The sequence below is a fragment of the Talpa occidentalis genome, unplaced genomic scaffold, assembly GCF_014898055.3.
Source record: "Talpa occidentalis isolate TD23 unplaced genomic scaffold, MPIMG_talOcc4v2.1 talOcc4.17, whole genome shotgun sequence".
Classification (NCBI taxonomy): Eukaryota; Metazoa; Chordata; class Mammalia; order Eulipotyphla; family Talpidae; genus Talpa; species Talpa occidentalis.
Window position 1 is genome coordinate 47813999 of NW_023601754.1, and position 21162 is coordinate 47835160.

The 21162-nt window shown below is 63.6% G+C and overlaps 4 protein-coding genes across 6 annotated transcripts; all 4 read right to left on the bottom strand.

Moving 5' to 3' along the window:
• Window positions 1–1607: 1607 nt before the first annotated feature.
• VSIG10L (V-set and immunoglobulin domain containing 10 like) lies at window positions 1608–7611 on the bottom strand. Its single transcript, XM_037515562.1, has 9 exons — window positions 7572–7611; window positions 6653–7498; window positions 6057–6350; window positions 5640–5924; window positions 4972–5226; window positions 4280–4558; window positions 3371–3667; window positions 2127–2237; window positions 1608–1906 (listed from the first exon to the last, which is right to left on the bottom strand). Exons 1-9 carry the CDS (start codon window positions 7609–7611, stop codon window positions 1608–1610), a joined length of 2706 nt encoding a protein of 901 aa, XP_037371459.1.
• A 2272-nt stretch (window positions 7612–9883) lies between these two features.
• On the bottom strand, window positions 9884–16602 carry ETFB (electron transfer flavoprotein subunit beta). The gene is made up of 6 exons (XM_037517115.1): window positions 16499–16602; window positions 13865–14023; window positions 13496–13654; window positions 12094–12156; window positions 10940–11098; window positions 9884–10101 (listed from the first exon to the last, which is right to left on the bottom strand). The coding sequence occupies exons 1-6, from the start codon at window positions 16553–16555 to the stop codon at window positions 9931–9933; spliced, it is 768 nt and encodes a 255-aa protein (XP_037373012.1). The 5' UTR covers window positions 16556–16602; the 3' UTR covers window positions 9884–9930.
• A 624-nt stretch (window positions 16603–17226) lies between these two features.
• Window positions 17227–18982, bottom strand: CLDND2 (claudin domain containing 2). Of its 3 annotated transcripts, none has more exons than XM_037517138.2 (5): window positions 18869–18982; window positions 18333–18511; window positions 17920–18057; window positions 17544–17663; window positions 17227–17338 (listed from the first exon to the last, which is right to left on the bottom strand). In XM_037517138.2, exons 2-5 carry the CDS (start codon window positions 18499–18501, stop codon window positions 17265–17267), a joined length of 501 nt encoding a protein of 166 aa, XP_037373035.1. In that variant the 5' UTR covers window positions 18502–18511; window positions 18869–18982; the 3' UTR covers window positions 17227–17264. The 3 variants fall into 3 exon arrangements, with proteins under 3 accessions (XP_037373035.1, XP_037373032.1, XP_037373033.1); XM_037517135.2 differs by having other exon boundaries at window positions 18856–18915; XM_037517136.2 differs by lacking the exon at window positions 18869–18982 and adding an exon at window positions 18608–18841.
• Window positions 18983–20092: 1110 nt separating this feature from the next.
• Window positions 20093–21162, bottom strand: NKG7 (natural killer cell granule protein 7). Its single transcript, XM_037517139.2, has 4 exons — window positions 20937–21162; window positions 20716–20862; window positions 20504–20638; window positions 20093–20425 (listed from the first exon to the last, which is right to left on the bottom strand). Exons 1-4 carry the CDS (start codon window positions 21091–21093, stop codon window positions 20367–20369), a joined length of 498 nt encoding a protein of 165 aa, XP_037373036.1. The 5' UTR covers window positions 21094–21162; the 3' UTR covers window positions 20093–20366.

The window sequence follows — 21162 nt, forward strand, 5'->3', positions numbered from 1 at the left end:
CAGGAAACAGACTGTTATTAGCTTCCCAGCCGCCCTCACAGTGAGGTGGCCAGTTTTTGGTCAATGAGACTTAAGGAAAGTTCGCTGGTGTGTTTTCCACTCACAACACTGGTCTAGGGGAGAGGACAGCGAAACCCTTTCCCCCTTTGTCTTTAGATAGGCTGGTGTGAAGATGTGCTGTCTGGCGCAGTGGCAGCCACTTTGTAACAACAGACAGCACGCCAACCCACTGTGGCTGGCAGCATGGGGTGCACAGAGCCAGGTCCCTGATGGGGTCACCGAGTTGCTGAGTCAGTCTGAAGCCACCTGCTTCCGTGATGCTTGCCACCCTTTATTTTGTTACTTGCAGCCAAGAGAATCTTCCCTGGTTTGTTAAATTTCCAATGAGAAACCCAGCTGAGAAAGATGGCGTGCGGGGGAGAGCAGCAGCGAGCCCAGTCCGCGTGGGCACCAACACAGCTGACCTTCAAAGAATATTTATGATCGCCTTCTGCGTGCCAGTCTCCGCGGGGGGCAGTGATGTGGTCTCTGCCATCCTGCGGCTCGCAGCTTAGAGAGGGAATCCGGGACGAGACAGGTCAGTATGTGTTTATGTACAAGGAGAGATTGGCACCTCCAGGGACAAGCCAGGTCTGAGGCAGATGATAGGAAGGTTCTTCCAAGAACATTCCCCTTATGCTTGAGGAAGGAAGGACAGGGGAGGAGAGAGGGGTTCCAGGCAGAGGGTACGCTCAGGGCCTGGGGGCCATGAAGCCAGGCAGAGAGAAGACCCGCGCTCCCGGAGAAAGCCCTGGAAGGGAAGTGAGAGGTGGAGGAGGCCAACCACACTCTGTGGAGGCAGGAGGAGGGCCGGGTCTGAGGGGCAGTGGGCTTAAGCCGGAGGTTGAAAGAGAAGAGGGACGGGATCTGATTCCTTTTAAGATGAAGACTCTGGGTGTGGGCCGGGGCTTGGCCTGCGGGAGGCAAGCCAAGGAAGATCTCTGCAGGAGCCAGGGGTGGCAGGGCCCTCTCCAGCTCCAGCTCCAGCCCTGCCAGTGGCGCCGAACCAGCTGTCAGCTTGCAGGCCGTGGGACCTCGCTGGGAGATCAGCAGGAGCCTGATCTTCGTTCCTCTGCAGGGGGCCCGGCCCAGCCGCCCTGCCTCTTAGCCGCACGAACACAGGTGGAGTCTTGGCGCTGAGCGGCGGGCCGGGAAGCCGCGACTTGGTGACCGGCCAGCGGCCACAGCAGGAGTGGACGCCCCCGGGAAGTGGCGCCGGGTGCCCGCTCCCCTCACACCTGCGTGGCCGCGCGGACGGTCCTCGGGCCCCGGCCCGGAGAGACGGCTGGTCTGGGGTCTGCTCCGGGGTCGGCGGCCTGGAGAGGGGACGCGGGGTCAGCTTTCAGGGGAACAGTCTGGCCTTGCTGGGAGGGCAGCGCAAAGCGGGTGTGATGGGGGAGGGATTCCCGCCCAGTTTCGGGGGCACCCAGAAGGTGCGCCCACTGGAAAGGGAAAGAACACGGCGCTGCCACCCCAACAGGGAAAACTTTAGTTAAAATGTTCCTGGGGGGCGGGGGAGGGGGCATCGCGCTTTAAACAGAATCGCTCGGAGCCCGTTCCGGGGAGCCTTACACAAGCCCACGGGGGAAGAGCCGCCGACCCCGCAAACCCGCCAGCGGGCCCAGGGGGCAGCGCACCTCACACCAGCCCCGACGGGGCGAGGGGGCCCCCTCGGCGCCCACCTTCCCGGGCGTTGGGGCACCCACACTCACTCGGGGGCCCTTGCTGGGGCTGGGGTCCTCCGGCGGGGCTTTGCGGGGCAGAGGCGGCGGGGTCTGCCCCGGGACGACACCCCGCGTCGGCCTTCCCGGCGGGAGCCCCGTCGGCGTCGGGGCGGGCGGGCGCGGCTTTTTCCTCAGCGCCTCTCCTAGGAGGGCGGGAGGAGGGAGAGGGCCCGGCGCGTCATTGGCTGTTCCGGGAGGCCGGCCCAGCCAATGGCAAGGCGAGTTGTTCCGGGAGGCGGGGCCTTCTCTGATTGGCTGAGACGCGTTAAATTGGTGGGGGGCGCGGCTGGGACTGTGCTGACCGGTCCGGCCAAGCTCCAAGGGGGCTGTTTTAGGGGCCCTCCAAGATGGCCCCTCACTCACCCCGACGGCGGCACAGGTAGCAGATGCAGAGGAGAAGCGCTGACAGGAGCGCCAGGCCCAGCAGGGAGCCCAGGACGATGCCCGCGATGGCCCCGGGGCCCAGGGTGTGGCCTGGAGGAGACAGAGCGGCCAGGGAGCAGGGGCGGGCTGGACCCGAGCTTCTCAAGCCCCTGCCCGACCCCTCGGAGCCTAGGAACCTCGATTCCCTCAGTGTTTGCTGAGTGACTGTGGTGTGCCCGGTGTTCCTAGCAGGTCGTGGGGACCCATGGGTGGGCAGAACGGGCACGACCCCACCCAGGCCGGGACTCACCGGAAGAGGGAGATCAGAAATGAGTGTGCGAATAAATAACACAGTCATAGCTGGGGCTGCGAAGGTGAAAAGAATTGCGATGATAGAAATAAAGGGAAGCGGGGGGACATTTAGCAAGGACGGTGAAGGAAGAACCTGAGGAAATCTGAGACCTGGCTGGATAAGGAGCCGGCGTGCCAGCTCCCGGTGGAAGGGGTTGCGAAAAGGAGCAGCAAATGCAAAGCCTCGGAGGTAGAAGAGAGTTCCGTGTTCAGTGTGGGCCGCTGTGAGTGCCGGGCATGGGATTTGGGGAGGGACAATAGGAAGGGCCGCAGGGGCCTAGCCTTAGAGGGTCTGGTGGGAGTTGATGGAAGGGTTTTAAGGAGGGCAGCAGCGACAGGATCCGATTTGCCTGACTTTAGCTTCCGCCTGGAGGATGGAGTAGAGGCCGGTGGAGGGAGCATCAAAAGATCAGCTACATGGCTTCGCTGGTCAAGGCAAGAGAAGGTGGTGGCGGGTGGCCGAGGTGTGGAGGGGAGAGGGGAAGCAGTGGCTGGGGAGGAAAATGACTGAGACCTGCTGGTGTCTGGAATGTGGAGGTGACTTGACATGTGGGTGGGGCCATTTGCCCGGTTGGGGCAGAATGGAGAGTCAGTGGGGGTGCACTTGGTGGGGGGCATCTAGCGTTCCCTCTTGGACATCTGAAGTGTGGGATCCAGACCCAACACCCAGAGGGAAGGGGGGTGGGTCAGCAGGCGGCTGTTCAAGCCTGGAGTTCGGAGATGAGGTCTCGGCTGAGGGCTGATGAGACTCAAGCAGGAAGAGTGAACAAGGTCACGTCAGGGGACATTTCACGAGCTTTGTCATGCCATCCCCAGGACCGAAACAGGAGAAGGTGGACCCAACAAAACAGACAGAAGGAGGAGGCCCAGAGCGGGCGCCCACCTCAACTCACCGGCCTGATAGATGCGACTTTGTGATGGGATCCCTGGCCGCCTCCCCAAGGTGGGTACGACCCGCAAGGCCCAGCTCCCTGGGTTCCGAGGAGGAAGGGGCACCACGGCTGACCGTTCCTGAGGCCCCAGGATGAGCAGGGAGACCCAGTCTTTGTAGGTGCTGGTTCTGCCCAGGTCTGGCCCCTCCTGCCGAGCCTGGATCTCAAAACCGCTGATCAGGGCCCCGCGCTCCACATCCCAGGTCAGCACCGCCGCGTCCCGGGCTTTCTGCAGCCTCCATGAGGAGATGGAGGGCCCTGGGGGTCAAGGAGGGGGATAGATTCATGTGTCCTAGAGGGGAGAGGAAAGGGGACTGTGGGCCTGGCTTGCTAGGTCTTGGGGGACTTTTGCGTCCAGGAGAGAAAGGGCCTAGGACCTGGACTCCTGGTCTGTGGGAGAAGTTTGGGGCCTGGACTGCAGGGTCTGAGGGAGGAAGGGGTTGAGTTTTTGGACTCCTGGGTCTGAAGGAGAGGCTCGGGCCTGGACTCCTGGGCCTGAGGCAGAGGCAGGAGGACTGGACTCCTGGTCTGAGGGAGGAGACTGGACTGCTGGTCTGAGAGAGAGGCTGGGACCTGGATTCCTGGGCCTGAGGCAGAGGCTGGGGGACTGGACTCCTGGGCCTGAGGCAGAGGCAGGAGGACTGGACTCCTGGTCTGAGGGAGGAGACTGGACTGCTGGTCTGAGGGAGAGGCTGGGACCTGGATTCCAGGGCCTGAGGCAGAGGCTGGGAGACTAGACTCCTGGTCTGAGGTAGTAGGCTGGGGCCTGGACTCCTGGGCCTGAGGGAGGAGGGCCTGGTGTTCCAGCGGCTAATTTGCGGGTAGATCAGTAGGCCTGGGGTCCTGGATCTGGGGAAGGACGGGGCTCACCAATGAGGGTGATATGGTCACCACCAGCGCCCAGCACCCCACTGCACAGCACTGAGTAATTTCCGAGGTCCCAATCCAGAGAGAAGTTGCTGATGAGGAGCCTCCGTCCATCTGGGCTGAGCCGCAGGCGTCCGCCGCCTCCTGGAGCCAGGGGCCGCCGTTCCCGCGCCCAGGATGCCCTGGAAGGCGGGGGACAGCCGGAGGCCTCCAGGGCCACCTCAGCCTCCCCTGACCTGGTCTCCTCCACCACTGGAAGCAGCAGCACCTCCCGGGGGGCTTCTGTAGGTGAAGACACCCAGGGAGGAAAGTCAGGCCCCTACCCAGGGGTCAGGAAAGACCCCTCCCCTCTGTAAGTCACACAGCAGTGGAAGCTCAGCTCAGCCCAGCCCAGCAGGACGTGCCCGCGCTCGCGCATCGTGATCTGAGTCCCTTACAAGGCCTTGAGTCGATGGCATAGGCGAGGGCCTGGCTGGGAAGCATTACTGTCAACCACTGACTTATCTGAACCCACTGGGGGATGCCAGCCCCCTTGGAAATAATTTATCTCCTGTGTCCTCTGCGGGAGTCATTCATGCGTCCGCAGCGTTCAAGTAAAAGGCAGTCCCCTTTCCTGGAGCTGGGAAGACCCCTTTTGGGTCCTATATAGAAGAGCCAAGAAACCCCTCCACGCCCAGAGCCCCAGCCGCCCTCACCCGGGGTGACGGTGCAGCTGCGGGTGGTCACCAGGTGGCGGGCGAGGCAGGTGACCGGGACGCCGCTGAGCCGGGGGTGGGCGGGGACGGCCGCCAGGAGCACCGAGGGCGCCGGCCCGGCGCGGATGCCGTCGGGGAGACCCTGGAATTGCAGGGAGGCGGCGGGGACCCCACCCGGCCACGAACAGCGGAAGCGGAGGCTGCGGTCCCCGGGAGCCCCTTCGACCGAGCACTGTGGGGACCCCGGGGGCAGATCTGTGGAGGGAGAGATCGGGGAGGCAGACTCTTCCTTCCCCTCCAGTCTCTCCGCGCGTTCATTCCCTCCCGGCCTCGCCCGCCCCCGCCCTTCAGGGGGCGCCACGCCCCGTCGCTGTGGCTCCGCCTCCAGCTGGGCCTCCCAGTCCCTCGCTGGCCCCGCCCCGTGGTGCCTCCGCCCCTTTCGCGTTTCCCAAACCCCTGATGGCCCCGCCCCCGAGGCGGCCCCACCCCTTCTGGGCGTCCCCGTCCTCGGTTGGCCCCGCCCCACAGCGGGCGTCCCCGTCCCTCGTTGGCCCCGCCCCGAGATGGCCACGCCCCTTTCTGGGCGGCCCCGGGCCTCGGTAGCCCCGCCCCGCGGCGGCCCCGCCCCGCGGCGGCCCCGCCCACCGTGGCCCCGCCCCCGCGCTCACCGGCCACGGTGAGGTTGAGCAGCGAGCGGCGGCGGCGGCCGGTGCGCGGGTTCGCGGCGAGGCAGGCGTAGGCGCCGGCGTGGCCCGGCCGCACCGCGGGCAGCAGGAGGCGCGGGCCGGCGGGCACCGCGGCCTCGGCCGGGTCGGCCAGGCTCCACGCGATGTCGGCCGGCGGCCGCGAGGCGGCGGCGCAGCGCAGCGTCACGTTGCTGCCCGCGCGGACGTAGACGGCGGCGGCCGCGTCGCGGTCCGAGGAGACGGTGATGACCGGCGGGTCCGGGCCGTCTGCGGGGGGCGGGGTCAGCGCGGAGGGCCGGGGCCCGCGCCTCCCCGGCCCTACGCCCCCTGCCCCTCGCCCGGGCGCCGAGGAGCCGCGCCGCGCCCCGGGCCCGCCGCGCCCCGGCCGCCCCCACTCACAGAAGACGCTGACGGCGGCCGCGGCCTCCGCGTGGCCGAAGGGGCTGCGCACGCGGCACGTGTACCGGGCGTGGTCGCCGCGCTCCGGGCGCGCGATGAGCAGCTGGTCGCCCTCCGCGCGGATGCGGGGCGGCTCGGCCCCCTCGGGGTCCGCGGGCTCCAGGGGGCGTCCGTCCCGGCTCCAGCTCAGCTCCCCGCGACCCGGCCCCCAGCCCAGGCAGCGCAGGCGGAGCTCTGCCGCCCCCTCCTCCGTCTCGGGGGCCTGCGGCTGCACCGACAGCCTGGGCAGGGGCTCTGGGAGAGGGGAACCCGCTCAGGACGCGGCCTCCACCCTCTCCTCGCCTGGGCCCTGCTCCCCAAGCCCCAGGCCCCTCGGGGTCGCCCAGTCTCCCGCCCCAGCACCGCCAGCCCCCAGCTGTTCTCTCCTGCGGCCCAGCTCTGGCTCGGCCCTCACCCTCTCTTCCTCCCTGCATCCTAGACGTCTTCCCCCTGCCCAGCACCCCCTTCCTCTGGGGAGGGAACACCCCCAGAACAGCAGTGACCTGCCCCAGGTTCTAGCAGGCACCCCCTGTGCCCTGGACCCACGGCCCACTTACCATACACACGCACCGTGAACTCCCGCACCTCCCGGGAGACCCCAGCCCGGATGACCTCAGCCGTGTAGACCCCCGCATCGTGTAGCTGGGCAGAGGCGAGTTCCAGACCCCCACGGGCTTGGTCAAATCGTAGGCGGTCTTGGTGAGCCGGGTCCAAGCTGATCAGAGGGGCCCCTGGCCCCAAGCCCCCAGCTGCCAGCACCTTGGAGCCCCGGCGCCAGACCACCAGAGGGGCCGGGGGGCCAGCGCTGGGGACTGGAACCAGGGGGAGCTGGATGGTGGTCCCCACCAGCACAGCCACAGGCCCCCCCACCTGCTGGGGGAAGCTTGCCTCTGGGCGGGCTTCCGCAGGAACTTTGGCTCCAGGGTCCTGGACGGGGAATTCAAATTCCAGGTCCTGAGGGGAGACCTCGGAGCCGAGGTTCTTGGCAGAGAATGTGGGGTCTGGGACTTGAGCAGAAATTCCTGAAGCCGGGGTCTTGGCAGAGAAGGGGTGCTCTGGGTCTTTGGCAGGGACTTGGGAATCCACGTAATCGGTAAATATTTCGGAACCAGGCGTTTCAGAGAAGGTGGGGTCCAGGCTGAGACTCTGACCCTCAGCAGAAACGTTCGACCAGAGAGACCCATGCGTGTCATCCGAATTCAGGGCTGCGGGAAACCATGTGGAACGAGGGACATTAGCGGAGGCTTTTGAGACTGGAGCCTGATCCAGAAATTTCCAGCTGGGGGGTTCGAGGGAAGGAGCCTTCGAATCCGGACCTTGGGTAAAGCTTTCTGAGTTCCCGGAGGCATTGGTTTGCTGAGCTCCAGCAGAGGCTCTGAGGCCTGTGACCCCAACTCGAGAGGCTGCAGAGGAGAGGACATTGTGGGGAATTCAGAGTGGGGGCCGGGTGCAAAGGGGGCTGAGCAGGGCACTCACCTAGGAGCAGGAAGAGCGGCAGCACCCGTGAGGTGTCCATGGTGCTGGGCGCACCCGCGAACACTGGAGCTAGACGCAGGGCCTGCACCCTTCTCTCCCGGGAATGACAAGTCCAACAGGACTGGTAGCTTCTTGGGCGGGGAAGGGAACTAGACCCAGTGGGAGGTGCCAGGATCCCCCACCTCGATCTAGTGGCTGAGCAGCTGACCTCACCCCACTGGTCTTCATCAGCTGGTCCCATCTGTGGGGAGGGCCAGCCTGATCCCTGCACACCCCATGCCCAGGGGGAGGATGATGAGAAGTGAGTCCTGGCTGGGAATGAGATGGCAGCCTGCAGGGGGCAAATCCAGGAAGGCTTCCTGGAGAAGGGTGCTGTGACCTTTCAGAGAGCCCAAACTACTGGTGCTCTTGGCCTCAGCTCAGGCTTTCTCCTCTGCAGCCTCCAGGTTTGGGGTACACCCTATCCAGCCTGCAGCCTCAGCTCGCGAAGTCTGATCCTGCTCCCAATCACCTGTTGGTTCCCCGTTGCCCTTGGGACCAAGTCCTTTTTTTTTTTTTTTTTTAAGATTTATTTATTTATTCACACAAGAGTTGAGGTGCAGGCCAGAGGTGGGGGGGGGTAAGAGGATTCACCAGAAACAGAGTGGGGAGCAGAACAGACAGATCCACTGAAACACACTGCTGAGGGGAGCAGCGGGTGAGTCAGGAGAGGTCTGCTGCGCCATGTGGGTCGGCTCCCTGGCCGGGGATCGACTCATGCTGCGGTGGCTGCGGACAGCTTCATAGTGCTGCATTGTAACCCCTCACACCACCAGAGCGGCCCCGGGACCAAGTCTTGAGTGGCCACTTCCCACCCGGTCACTCCCCTGACACGCAGAGGCGCATCTCCTCATCCCCCAGGTCCTCCGCACCCTCATCCCACTGACTGCAGCGTCCTCCCTCTCACCTGACTCTCCTAGATTCTCCAGCTCCCGAGCAGAGCTGGAGATGCCAGGGGCCTTCCACCTTCCTCCCCCTCCCTGCTGTCAGTCACCCAATCCAGCCCCTCGTCTTCCTCCCCAAAGTCCCTCTGCGCTGTCCCTCCTCTCTCTAACCACTGACTGACTCCCTACCCTAGGCCCAGGTCCGTCCTCTCCCCACCTTGCCCTTGCTGGCCACTTCTCTCCGGCTTCCACCGTCCCAGGATTCCCATGGTGCTGCTGAGTTTCTCTACCCTGCGCTGCCCCTGGGCCTCCCCTGGCTCCCCAGCGTCCTAGGAGACACCCAAGGTCCTCAGTGGGTTTTCCAGGCCCTGCATGAGTCAGACCCCCCACTCCTTCCCCCCACACCTCCCAGCACTTACTCTTGGAACACCCGAAGTTCTGATGCACCCGCTCTCCCCTCCCAGCCTGTGCAGTTTCCCCTGCCTGGAATGCACTGGCTCCTCCCTGCCCGCTCCAACCCGGCTCCACCACTTCAGGCCTCACCTTATTAAGAACAAAAATAATAATTAGCACTTATCATGCATCCGGAGATCATCGGGCTGGGCCCGCCAGACACCCTAGGAGCTGGGAGGTGTCCTCGTTTCACAGGCCAGGGGATTACGGCGGCTCAGAGAGGTCAGGGCAAAGGCCAGAGGTTGCACAGCCAGAGGGAGGAGCTGGCTTCAGTCTTCAGGCTGCTCATTCCTCAGAAAGCTTCTCCCACACCGCCCCGCGCTGGCCTCCAGGCCCCTGCCGGGCCCCCAGTCCACCCAGTTTACTCAGGCAGTTCTCACCACACCAATGAGGTGACGATGCAAGCATTTTCCACATGTCAAGTGTGGTTTTGGGGATGCTGCATTGATTAACCCCTCAGTACCCCATGGGGTCGGTATTGTGGCCTCAAGATGGCTGCAAATGCAACCCTCTTCCCATTAAGGAGTAGGGTCTGTGACCCCACCCCTGCATCGGGTACACTTGTGACACTAGACCACGGGGGTGTGATGGAGGACACCCTGTCCCAGCCCCTGCATCTAGGCCTTGAGGGACTGGCACATGCTCCCTCCCGTGTCATAGACTCTGCCCTGGGACCCGGCCGCCATGTTGAGGAAGCTCAAGCAGCCCCGTGGTGAGGAATCGCACCCCCAACCTAGGCTGGTTTATAGCATACAGACCCCCCAGGGGCCTGGGCCCACATCTCCCCTTCCACACGTAAGCACCTCATGGGCAGCGCCTGGATGAGACTCACCTGGGTCCCTGGAGTTGCCCAGCACAGGGGCTGGCACACTGAGGCTTAAGCAAGTGTTTGTTCAAGGAATCAGAGGGTCTCCAGGGAATGAGAGAATAGAGACAGATGTCAGGAGAGTCATAGTTTTATTGCTGAGTTTCAGGGAAGGGACTCAAATCCGCCCAATCTCCTTCAGCTTGGCCACCAGGTCCTCCGTGGTCTCCACCTTGACTCCGGCCGTGCGCTGGGGCGGGTCCTCCACGCTAACCACGGAGAGCTTGGAGGTCAGGTCCACGCCCAGGTCCCCAACCTTGACCACCTCGATCTTCTTCTTCTTGGCTTTCTGCGTGGGGGAAGCCGCAGCTCACGGGACTGCCGGAGCCCCTGCCCACCCTCCTCAGCCCCCTTGCCTGGCTGCCATGTCTGCAAAACCCACCGGCTGGGCCCTTTGGGACCTGCCCACTGGCCCGGACGTGCAGTCTCTCGCAGGGCCACACGTGGTGTGGACGGCTCCCGGCGGCCGGAGGGCCCTGGGAAACCCTTTGCGGGCTGAAGGGCCTGGCAAAGTCATCCTTCTGGATGGACTTTTGGCTGAGGTGACCCACTGAACGCACCTCTTGGCTGACATGACCCACCCACTGTCCCTGTTCACTTAGAGGAGTCACTGAACCCACCTATTGGTTGAGATGACTCAAGGAACCCATCCTACTGGATGAGGGCCCCCGACACCCTTCCCGTTGGCCAAGAGGATTCAATGAATCCATTCTACTGACTCTGAGCTCTCCCTGTTAGCTAAGAGAGCCCCTGAACCCCGCTTCATTTGCCATGACAGCCTAAACCATCTTTCTGCTAGCAGAGATTACCAGTGGACCCTCCCTAATGAGCAAGGATGAGGAAATAAATCCTCCTTTACGGCTAAGGTTATCCAGTGAACTCCCCTCGTTGCCTGGAATGTCCAGTGAGGTTTTCTGTCGGCTAAAGTGCCCAGCACACCCTCCCTGTTAGCCCAGACAGGCCCCACGAACACCCACCAGTGGCCAAAAAGACCCAGCGAACCCCCTGCTGGCTACAGGCCCGGGGACATCCCACTCTTTGGATGAGGCGTCCCTCGGACCCTCCCCCATCTGACCCCAGGGAGTCGCCAGCCCGCCCCAGGCCCCGTGGCCGGCTGCTGCGCTCACCATGATGTTGGGCAGCGTGGCGTAGCGGGGCTCATTGAGCCGCAGGTCGGCAGTCACCACGGCCGGCAGCTTCAGGCGCAGCGTCTCCAGGCCCCCGTCGATCTCCCGCTCCACTTTCAACTTGTCCCCTTCCAGTGTCAGCTGGGAGGCGAATGTGCCCTGGGAGGGACATCGTGGGGGGGGGGGGAAGGTGAGGTGAAGATTCTTCATGAGATGATTAATATATTAAAGTTTTTTATGAAAAAAATTCATAAAGCTAAAACCACCAAGATGGTGGTGCTGTGGCGCCAGTGTGTTGAGCCAGCTGCAGATCTAAGAGAAGGCTGGCTAATAAGAGATATGAGCCTTTTGAACTGGGAGGAGATGAAAAGAAGGGCCTAGTGAGCCAGTGTTCAGCTTCACCTTTTGCTTATTATGAAGACAATGAAATCTTAAGGTTTGTTCACTTTAACACAAAATATTTTAGGGCCTCCCTGGTGGTGCATGGATTAAGACGCAACCTATGAAGCAATCCTCAGCCACTTCAGCACGAGTTCGATTCCCGGCCGGCCAGGGAGAAACCCACATTGTGGGACAGACCTCTCCTGTCTTGCCCGCTGCTTCCATCAGCAGTGTACTTCGGTCCATCTGCCTGTTCTGTTCCCCATTCTGTCTCTGGTGAATCCTATCACCCCTTGCATATCTGGCCTGTACCCCAATTCTTATAGAAAATAAATCTTTAAAAAAAATATTTTAAAATAAAGTGCTCAGTTTCAAAAGGCTTCATCCAAAAAGGAAATGAATGCAAATAAGCCCAATACATTTACATAGATTAGATGTTGAAGTGATAGTATTTTAGATATGTTGGCTTAACTAAAAGATGAGCCTCAGGTCTCTGTGTCAGGCCCAGGCCTCTGTCTTGAACCTGAGACCTGAGAAAGCCACCAGGCAATCTGAAGAAACCAGATTTCAGGCTCAGGGAAAGCAAGTGCAAAGGCCCTGGGGCAGGGGTGAGTTGTGGTTGGAGCAGCAGGGCTGGAGGGTCTATGAAGGCCTAGTCGAGGTCTGGTGTCATGGCTGGTGCCCCGCCAGCTCCTCTGTCCCACTGGAGGAGCCACCCCACTCTGCAGGCAACAGGTTACTGTGTCCTGGGTGCCCCCCATCTCCAGTCTCACCTGTGGCCAGTCCAGAAATCCAGCCGTCATCTGCCCTGTCTGGTTGCAGTCATCATCAATAGCCTGAGTGGGAAGAGAGGAGACCAAAGATGGGGCTTCTCGTGCACCATCCGGGCCTTTGTCTAGAACAGGGCTGCTGTGCTTTTTCTATAAAGCACATACACACCCTGTGTTTTCCATAAATGCAGTCTTTGTGCGCCAGCAGCCACGGGCCACACATGTCCATGTCAGCAAGGAGGTGTGTGGCATTCCAATAAAACTTTATTTACAAAATTAACGGTGGCCACAGGCCATAGTCTTGGGCTCCTGGTCTAGAAAGATCCCATTCCCTCACTGGGACCAGGAGATAGGCCAGGACCCATCCAGGGGCTCTTGAGGGCACCCTACACCCCAGGCACCAAATCATTGAGCCCTGCAGAGATAGTCACAGAAGCCACCCTGCGCCAGGCAGGTGGGGGAATTGGATGAGCAGGATTTGGGCCAATGAGAACATCAGGTCGCTCAGGGATGGACGCATGACTCAGGCTGCACCAATAAGGAGACAGTGGTGGGAGCTTTGCTGGAGCCCTGGGGAAAGAGGTTTCTTTCTTCCTGTGAGGTCACTAGGCTGGTGGGACGTGAGTCCGGAGACAGAAAGTGAAACCAAGAGGGGAGCAGAGCCCAGGGGTCACATGTGACCCTGGATCACGCTGTACCTGTAACCCTGTTAATTTACCTTGTGTGTGCTAATAGGTTGGCTTCTTGGCTTATGCCAGATTCATTTCGGACCTACCTGCCACCCACACAAAGAGCATCCTGACCAGCTCATCCAGCATCTCCCCAGTCGGCGGCCCTGATCCCAGGAACTGTCCCCCACACCCAGGCCAAGCTGGCACCACGGTATGAGCCCCGTCAGCCAGTGTGGGGGACTTCCGTAAGTCACGCTGCCGCACCGTGTCCTGGGGAGCTGGTGTGAGACTGGGGACCCCAGAGTCCCACCCAGACCAGGAGCCTGGCCTGCTCTCTGGTTACATCCTCCGCCGCCGTTTCCTGACGTGTACACTGACGCCCTTGCTGCTCGTTGGTGCTCCGCTTTCTGTTGCCTCCCTCGTGCGGTGCTGGGCAGGACACCAGTGACCTACTTGGGCCCGTCAGCCTCCTCCCCAGGGCCGTTCCAGGGCCCTGGAAGCCTGTCTCCCTCCTCCCACACTCCCCCCGGCTCAAGCCCTGCTGCTCCCGCCGCATCTCTGTCCACCCCCTCTGGGTATCCAGCTACAGCCCAGTGACCTGCCCTCCCGGGCTCAAACACTCCAGCCGCGGTGACGGCAAAGCTCTGGGGTGCCTGCCCTCCCGCTTCGTGCCTGGGACGCCTGTACCCCACTGCAGAGCAGGGCTGGGGGCGGGGGACACCGAGCACACCTACCTGCTTGCCCAGCAGCACCAGGTTCACCTTCTCCTTCTCAGCCAGCTTGGCCAGGACCCGGGCCACCTGCAGGGGACCCAGGCGCTCTGCCTCTGCAGCTGATATCTCCACGTGGATGCCTCGGTCTGCGCCCATGGCCAGAGCAGTGCGGATGGTCTCCTGCCATGCAGAGAAGCGGCTAGACTCCTCAGCCCCAGGAGCCCAGGCCCCAGCCTCCTCCCTCAGCCCCTGGGTCCAGCCCTCCAGGCCTCCTCCCTCAGCCCCGGGAGCCCAGGCCCCAGCCTCCTCCCTCAGCCCTGGGAGCCCAGGCCCCAGCCTCCTCCCTCAGCCCTGGGAGCCCAGGCCCCAGCGCCCTCCAGCCCCGAGCACCTGGCACTGGGCAGGCCCGCAGCTGACGGCGATGACCTCCTTCACGAGCTTCTTCTCCTTGAGCCGCACGGCCTCCTCCACGGCGATCTCGCAGAAGGGGTTCATGGAGTGCTTCACGCCATCGGTGACCACACCCGACCGGTCAGGCTTCACTCGGATCTGCCCAGCAGGAGGGGAGGAGGGAGGGTCAGGGGGACAACAGAGCCCCAGGGGGCAGGGCTGGGTCCAGCGCAGAGGCTAGTGGGCAGAGTGAGGTCTCCGTGGCACTGGTGTTCCCTCACCCACCCCCCACCCCCGCCAGGATGTCAACTCCTGAGGACAGGGCTTCGGCCTGTTTTGTTCTGGACTGTGTCTCCAGGCCTGGGGCGCCTGGCACACTGTTGGGTGCACAGGGCTTATCTGTCAGATGAATGACGGCGAACTTGCTCCCGACAGTGCTGCGTTAGAACCTGGCCAGCCCTTCACGCGCTCAGCCAAACAGTATGGACCCAAGACACACAAGCCCTCGCTCTCGTGGAAAAGATAAAATAAAATGCAAGACAGGAAAACAGCCCCCATCAGGGCCCCCTCTTCCCGCCTCCGGGGGAGAAAAGGATGCGCAAGGAACCAGCCGTCGCATCCTCTCCACGGAGGCTGTTTTAAGCCCGAGTGGACGTCAGGATTGAAAACCACGGCCGAGTCACATCACGCGAGGCTGGACATGAGGCTCGGCCTACGGAATCAGTGACGGGCTTGTTTTTGTTTTAACAACGATGTCTTACAAATGGAGGTAGGTGATTCAGTGAGAAGCTTCCGGGCTCTGCCTTGGAGGTGCCACGCAGTAACTATCAACAGAAACAGCCACGACGCCCGGACAGGCGTTGCTTCAGGGTTTGCTGCATTATTAATTCATCCAGCTGTCCTGCAGCCCAGGAGGCTGGTGCCTGCCTTCCCAGCCTCAGTTAACAGATGAGGCAACTGAGGCACAGAGAGGTTCGGTGCCTCACCCGAAGCCACACAGCAAGGCAGTGGCAGGGCCTGAACTTGAACAGTTGTGAGGATGGAGAAGAGAGAACGGGGCCGAGAGAGCGAGAGGGCAGGAGGGCCAGGCCAGAAGTGATGGGGGTGAGAGAGGAGCGGAGGCAGGGGTGAGGTCTGCCCCCGTAGGGTGTGTCTGCCCCTGTAATTAGGGACTGGCAGTGTCGTAATCATTTATTTATTAAGAAAGGGAAAGCAACAGACTGTACCGGATGTGACGGCAGGCGCCCTAGGGCACTGTGGGAAGACAAGAGGGTGGGAGCGGACACAAGGGCTTTCCCACTTCCGCTCCTCACTCATTCCCCGGATGCCAATCCTGTGCTGAGCAAGGCTGGGCCCAGAGGGGACCCAGTTGGGGAGACAGATAGGAACCAGGACATCAGGTCAGGGGCCAGGGTAGGAGCAGAGGGAAGTTCGGGGGCTGTAGGAACCCAAAGGGACACCCAGAGGTAGGTGGAATCCAGGAGAGTGGGGAGCCAGGATTCAGGAGGCAACACCCTGGTCAACAAGCCACATGACTGTTGAGTGGAGACAGAAGGGAGCCCCGAGAATGGAGCAGGACTGGGGTGGCCTCCAGCCTTGCCTCTGCCGAGCTGCACGATCCGGCAGGTAACACAAACCCCACGGGCCTCCGTTTCCCTGCCTGTCCAAGGGCACTAACAGCATCTGGAAGGTTCTGAAAGGATGGAACTAGCTCATCTCTGCCCAGGAGCTGAGCGGGCACCAGCACTTAAGCCTCCATGCTGGGTCTGGCTCCTGGGCCCTCAAGTCAGCAGGGTCAACTTGGTGACCCCAGTTTCATCAGGCTGAGGCCTCCAGCGTGCCAGGCCCTGGGCTGGGCAATGCAGGGCACATGGACGTGAGCTCCCAGTCTGATGGGGTGGGGGGGGGGCAGGCATGGGTGGACAGTCATCACCCCTCAGCTTGCTTTAAGTACTTGGTTCAAGTACTGGCCTGCAGGACTGGTTCACCTCTGTCCAGACCAGCATCTCCCTGGGGACAAGCCAGCTCTGCAGAGAAGTTTCCTTCCCGGGAAGAATGTCAGCTATTCCACGGCTGGGCCAGAGGATTGGCTTTCATCTCCCGCAGACACACTTCTCCTTCCTCTCCTAGCCAGAGCCTCCTCACGCTCCCTGTGGCCATGGAGGCTGAAAGGGGGCGTTGGGTCCCCAGGACCCAATCTGACCTCCCTGGCCAGGGCACGCTTTCTGGCGGTAACAGTCCCTGGCGTTTGCAGCACAGTCTGATTGTGAAAGTCTGGCTCCTGAGCAGAGCCCGGGCGGGGAAGAGCAGTCTCCGTGCCTCCGCTTCTCCGATTGTTCAGCAGGACCTGGGCTCCTGCGGCCGCTCGGACACAGGCGGCTCGCTCAGCAGTCCTCGGAGCGGGACCGGAGCGGGAGGCAGAGGGAGCCGGGCCACCCGGGGCGGGTGTGAGCGAGGAGAGAGCGGCTGTCAGGGCCTCTCAGGTCAGCGCCTGATCTTTGCCCTTAGGTGTGACTTTGACTGTGGGGAAGAGGCAGAGATGGGGGCTGCGAGGGCACCCCCACACATGCGCACTCACGACGCCGGAGGCACCCGGCCCCGGGGCTCGGGGAGGTGGGAGGGGGGCCCGGTCACCTTCACGGCGAAGTCGATCACTCTCTTGACAGCCACAAGCGCGCGCAGCTCCGCCATCTTCCCGCTGCAGCCGGCTGCCGGGTCAGGCGCCCGCTCTGACTCCCGCGGCCGGCGCCCCGCCCCCGCCCGTCCCTGCGCCTGCGCCCCCGCCGGCAGCCAGTCACTCGCGGCAGCGCCCGCCTCCCCGCCCCGGCAGCGCACCAATCGGGAGGCCGGAGGGCAGGGAGGCGTGGCAGGCGGCTGCCGGCCAATGGGGAGGGGCCCTGGGGGAGGGAGGCGGGACCGGGACGGGAAGGGGGCGTGGCCGGGAACTGGGTGAAAGGTCGTGCCGGGGCGGGAGGCGCCCCAGGAGCAGAGCTGCGCCCCCGTCCTAACTTCTCGCGGAGCCCCGACTCCTCCGCTCCCCGCGGACTCCCGCCTCTTCCTCGCCCCGCCTAGCCGCCCTGCCCGCGTCTGTCTCCCCACGCCCCTGGCACCCCGGCGCCGGCCCCACGCTCCCCCGTGCCCGCGTCCTCCGCCGGCGCCCGCTCCCCTCGAAGCGCCGGGGGGCGCCCCACCCGCTCCTCCGCGTCCCGTGCCCCCCCAGGTTCCTCCCTCCCGGCCCTGCCCGCCGGAGCCCCAGGTACGGCCTCCGCGCCCCGCCTCGTCCCGCCGCGCGCCCGTCGTGGCGGTGCCCGCGCCCGCGGGGCCCCGCGCGCTCCGGCCGCAGAAAGGCTCGCGGGCGCGGCGGAGGTCGCTCCTTTATTGCGCCCCAGGCCGGCTGCGGTCACAGGCACACGGGGAACCCGCTGATGGCGTCGGTGCTCTGCACGATCATGTCGGCCAGCAGGAAGCAGAACCCTGGCGGGCGGGGCGGGGCGGGGGTCACGGTGGGTCCCCGCAGACGGCAGGCGGGCCCGGGGCCCGGGCGGGCTCCAAGGGCGGCTCTGCCTGGTCTGCGGGGTCGAGGGCGGGCGGCGTGTGCTGGGAGGTCACTGGGGTGTCTGCGGGGGTGGGGGGCCTCCCCGGGCCAGCTCCTCCCCCCTCTTCCCGCTGTCCGGGTTACCCGCGAGAATAGAGAAGGGTAATGCCAGCCACCCCGAAAAATAGGACCAGGAGAAGAAGACGTTGGTTTTCCACGCATTCTTGGCGGTGTAACCTGTCAAGGCGATCAGCAGCAGCAGGCCTGGGCCCACCCGGCCAGTCAGGCCCCGCCCAGCCCGCCAGGCCCCGCCCACCGCCGCAGGCCCCGCCCCGCCGGGCCGGGCCCCGCCCACCGCCCCTGCTGGCTCCGCCCCCGGCCCGGCTGCCGTCTCTCCCGCCCCTGGCCCGGGTCGCCTGCGGTCCCCTCCAGGCCCCCCCAGAGCGTCAGTTCGTGATCCCCGGACCCCTGCCTCTCCCATCCCAGGCCACCCGACGTCTGGCCCCCGCTGCCGTCTCACCGCAGAGGAAGAAGACGATGCTCGTGGCCTGGCCCCGCGAGCTGCCCTCGCGGCACAGAATCCGCAGCGCCATCACCAAGCCCACGGCGCTGCCGCACGCCGAGAGCACCATGCCCGCCGCGGTGACCGCCAGCATGGCTGCGGACAGCGGCGCCTCAGCTGCTGGGGGGTGGCACCCCTCCCGCCGCCGCGCGGCTGAGATCACCCACCCGACGTCAGGGGTTGGGTGGGGACCTGGGGGCCGTTAATATCACCCACGTGGGGTGGTGTGGTGGCCTCGGTCACCGAGGGGCAGCTGGGTCTGGGACTGGGATTGGGAAAGATGTAGGTGCCCAGCTCTTGGGGGAGGGCTGGGGACGGCTGGGGTCAGTGCGGGGTTGCCGTCTAGGGGGGCTGGGGCGGGCAGGCCTCACTCTGGCAGGGTAGGTTGGAGCAGACGCCGCTTTTACATTCCTGCCACAGGCCGCTGTGGCCCCCGTGGTGCTGGATCCAGTAGTTAGAGGCAGTGGAGAGAATGGTGACCACGTTGGCTAAGAAGCCCAGGATGGTGCCCCCGCTCTGGAGGCTCCGCTTCACCCCCATGACAGGGAGTCTGTCAGGAGGGCCACAGGGGCAGGATTGGCCAAGGGCCTGCCCCAGCTTCTGGGAGCTTCTTCCCCTTCTTCCCCAGGCCCCTCTCCCGACAGACCCCCTTCCGCTGGTCCCTCTGTATCCCAGATGGCCACCACAGCACCCAGGCCCCTGCTCCGGGGAATCTGTAAAGTCTCCTCCCTCAGGGTTCCTCCTTCCTCCTCCCTAAGGCTCCCACTGGGGACTGAGGCCTTGCTCCCCAGGCATCCTCTGCTTAGGAAGCTACTTGTCCCCCAGAGACCTCCATCCCCGGTGGGGTGACCCTTTGGTCTGTCCACTGCCCCCCTCCCCCACGCTCACACCCACCTAAGTGACTCACACCCAGCTCCCAGATCTCAGACACAGCGCCCAGGGAGGTGGGGGAAGGGAGACTGGGTCTCTGTGAGGCCGCAGGGGTTCCAGAACCCTCTCCCCCAGTGGCCATTTAAAGAGATAACACCACACACACAGTTGTCCTGCAGGTGACAGCTCAGAAACACATGGCAGGCCTGGGCCCTGACAGTCTAGACCTTGGCCCTCTAGAAACTGCTCTGCCCTGACCCCATATTCTCCTGCTGTGGCTCCTGCCCTCCCAGGCCCCTGCAGCTCCGCCCTCCTCCCTCCACCTCTCAGTGCCCGCATCCCTCCAGGCCCCTCCTGCTCCATCCAGTGCCTCTCCCCACGAGCTCACCCCCAGCTCCAGCCCTGGTCTCCCTGCCTCCCACACCATCTGATCCTCAGCCACCTCTCAGCTGAGCCCAGCAGTGTCCACCACAGCAGGGATGGCTCACTGTCCCATGCTTGACCTGGGGGCCCCTGGCTCCCTGGGCACTTACATGTGACCTCTCCTGCCTGTCACCCCGAATTGCCCTTGGACCCTGGAGTCTGGTTCCTTCCACCCCCTGAATCTCCTGGTTCCTTCTTGCCTGTCCATTTCTGGCCTGGCCCCAGCAGGCCCATCTTGTGTGTGACCCACTGAATCACCAAGCTCCTCCCTCACCTCGGCCTCCCCTGTGCATCCCAGAGGGGGCTTTCTGGCACCCCAAGTGGATACTTCCCTCCCCTGATACCATTCTCCTAACTCCCCAGCTCCCTTGGGAAATAATCAGTTGGGAATTAGCCCATCTCTCACCACCCTCTCTGTCCAGCCTCACTCCCCCCGCCCCACGTTCTGGCCACAGAGCTCTCATCTGCATCCCCTAAAAACAGCTGGTCTTTCCACAGCTCCACCTTTGGGTGCCTGTGTCTGGTTACCTTTTCTCGGCACCAGAAGTCCCTAAGCACCTCTCCCTGCACCCCCAGATGTGATCAGCCTTTCTCGGCACCCTCTTGGACTTTGTGCCCCCTCTGAACTCGGGGACCCTGGTGCGCAGCAAGAGGAGGGGTGTGCCTGACTCCTCCCTGGGGCCCCCGAGTCCCCCACCATGCAGCCGGCGAGCCCTGGCTTCTGTCATGACTCAATCAGTCTCAGAATAACCACATCCAGCGAATTTAACTTGACTGGGTGAAGAAACAAACAAGGGTGGGGGGACAGCAGGAGGGACAGGATTCCTGGGCTCATCTTTTTTTTTTTTTTTAATTTTTTTATGCATACAAGTACCGGGGTACAGGCCAGAGATGTGGGGGATGGGAGGATTCACCAGAGACAGAGTGGGGAGCAGAACAGGTGGATTGACTGAAATACGCTGCTGAAGGGAGCAGCAGGGAGGAGAGGTCTGCTACGCCATGTGGGTATCTCCCTGGCCGAGGATAGAACTCGTGCTGCAGAGGCTGTAGACAGCTTCATAGTGCTGTTTCTTAGCCCCTTCTGCCACCAGGGACGCCCTGGGCTCCTCTGCTCACATCCTCTCGTAGCCAGGCAAGGGGCTCTTGCGGTGGGCGCCCAGACTCAAGCCCCCTGGGGTCACAGACACGTTCAGGGGCTGCCCTGCTCCCTCAGCCTCCGCCAGCCTCCCACGCCCAGGGCAGCACTCACCTGTAATGAACAGCAAGGCAGCCGACGTCCAGCCCAGGTAGAAGGACCAGCCGAAGAAGGACTGGTTCTGGGAGTGGGGAACCTGGCTCCACCGCTCGCTGGTGTAGACCGCCATGGCCACTGTGGCGCAGAGGGCTGGATCGGGACAGACGAGGCCGTCAAGGCTGCTGCAGGGGCCGCCTGCCCCCACCTGGGGCCACCCCGCTTCTTACCTGCGGCAAAGCCCGTGATGCAGGAGACGAGGGGCCCGCGGCCCGGGGCGGACAGGGAGGGGATGCAGGACAGGACCAGGAACCCGACGGACACCAGCCCCAGCAGGGCGGACAAAATGGCAAAAGTCCGTGTCACCTGGATGTAGCCTGCGCCAGACCAGACCTCTGAGCACCGGTGCCTCCTGGCCGGTCCCCTCCGCCCCCACAGGGACCCCTCTTACTTTTCGCTGCTTCCAGAGGGATCGTTCGCCAGAGGCCCGAGTGAGCTGAAAATCCGGGTCCAATGGCCACGAACCAGAAATCCGTGCTCACAGCCACCAGGTTGGAGATGAGGCCCAGGCAGCCGGCCAGCAGGGCCAGGGACCGGCAGGGCTCCATGGCGCGTCCGCTGAGGGGCTGTGCTCCGGGGTCCACTGAGCTCCTGGAAGAGACGCCGGCGGGGAGGAG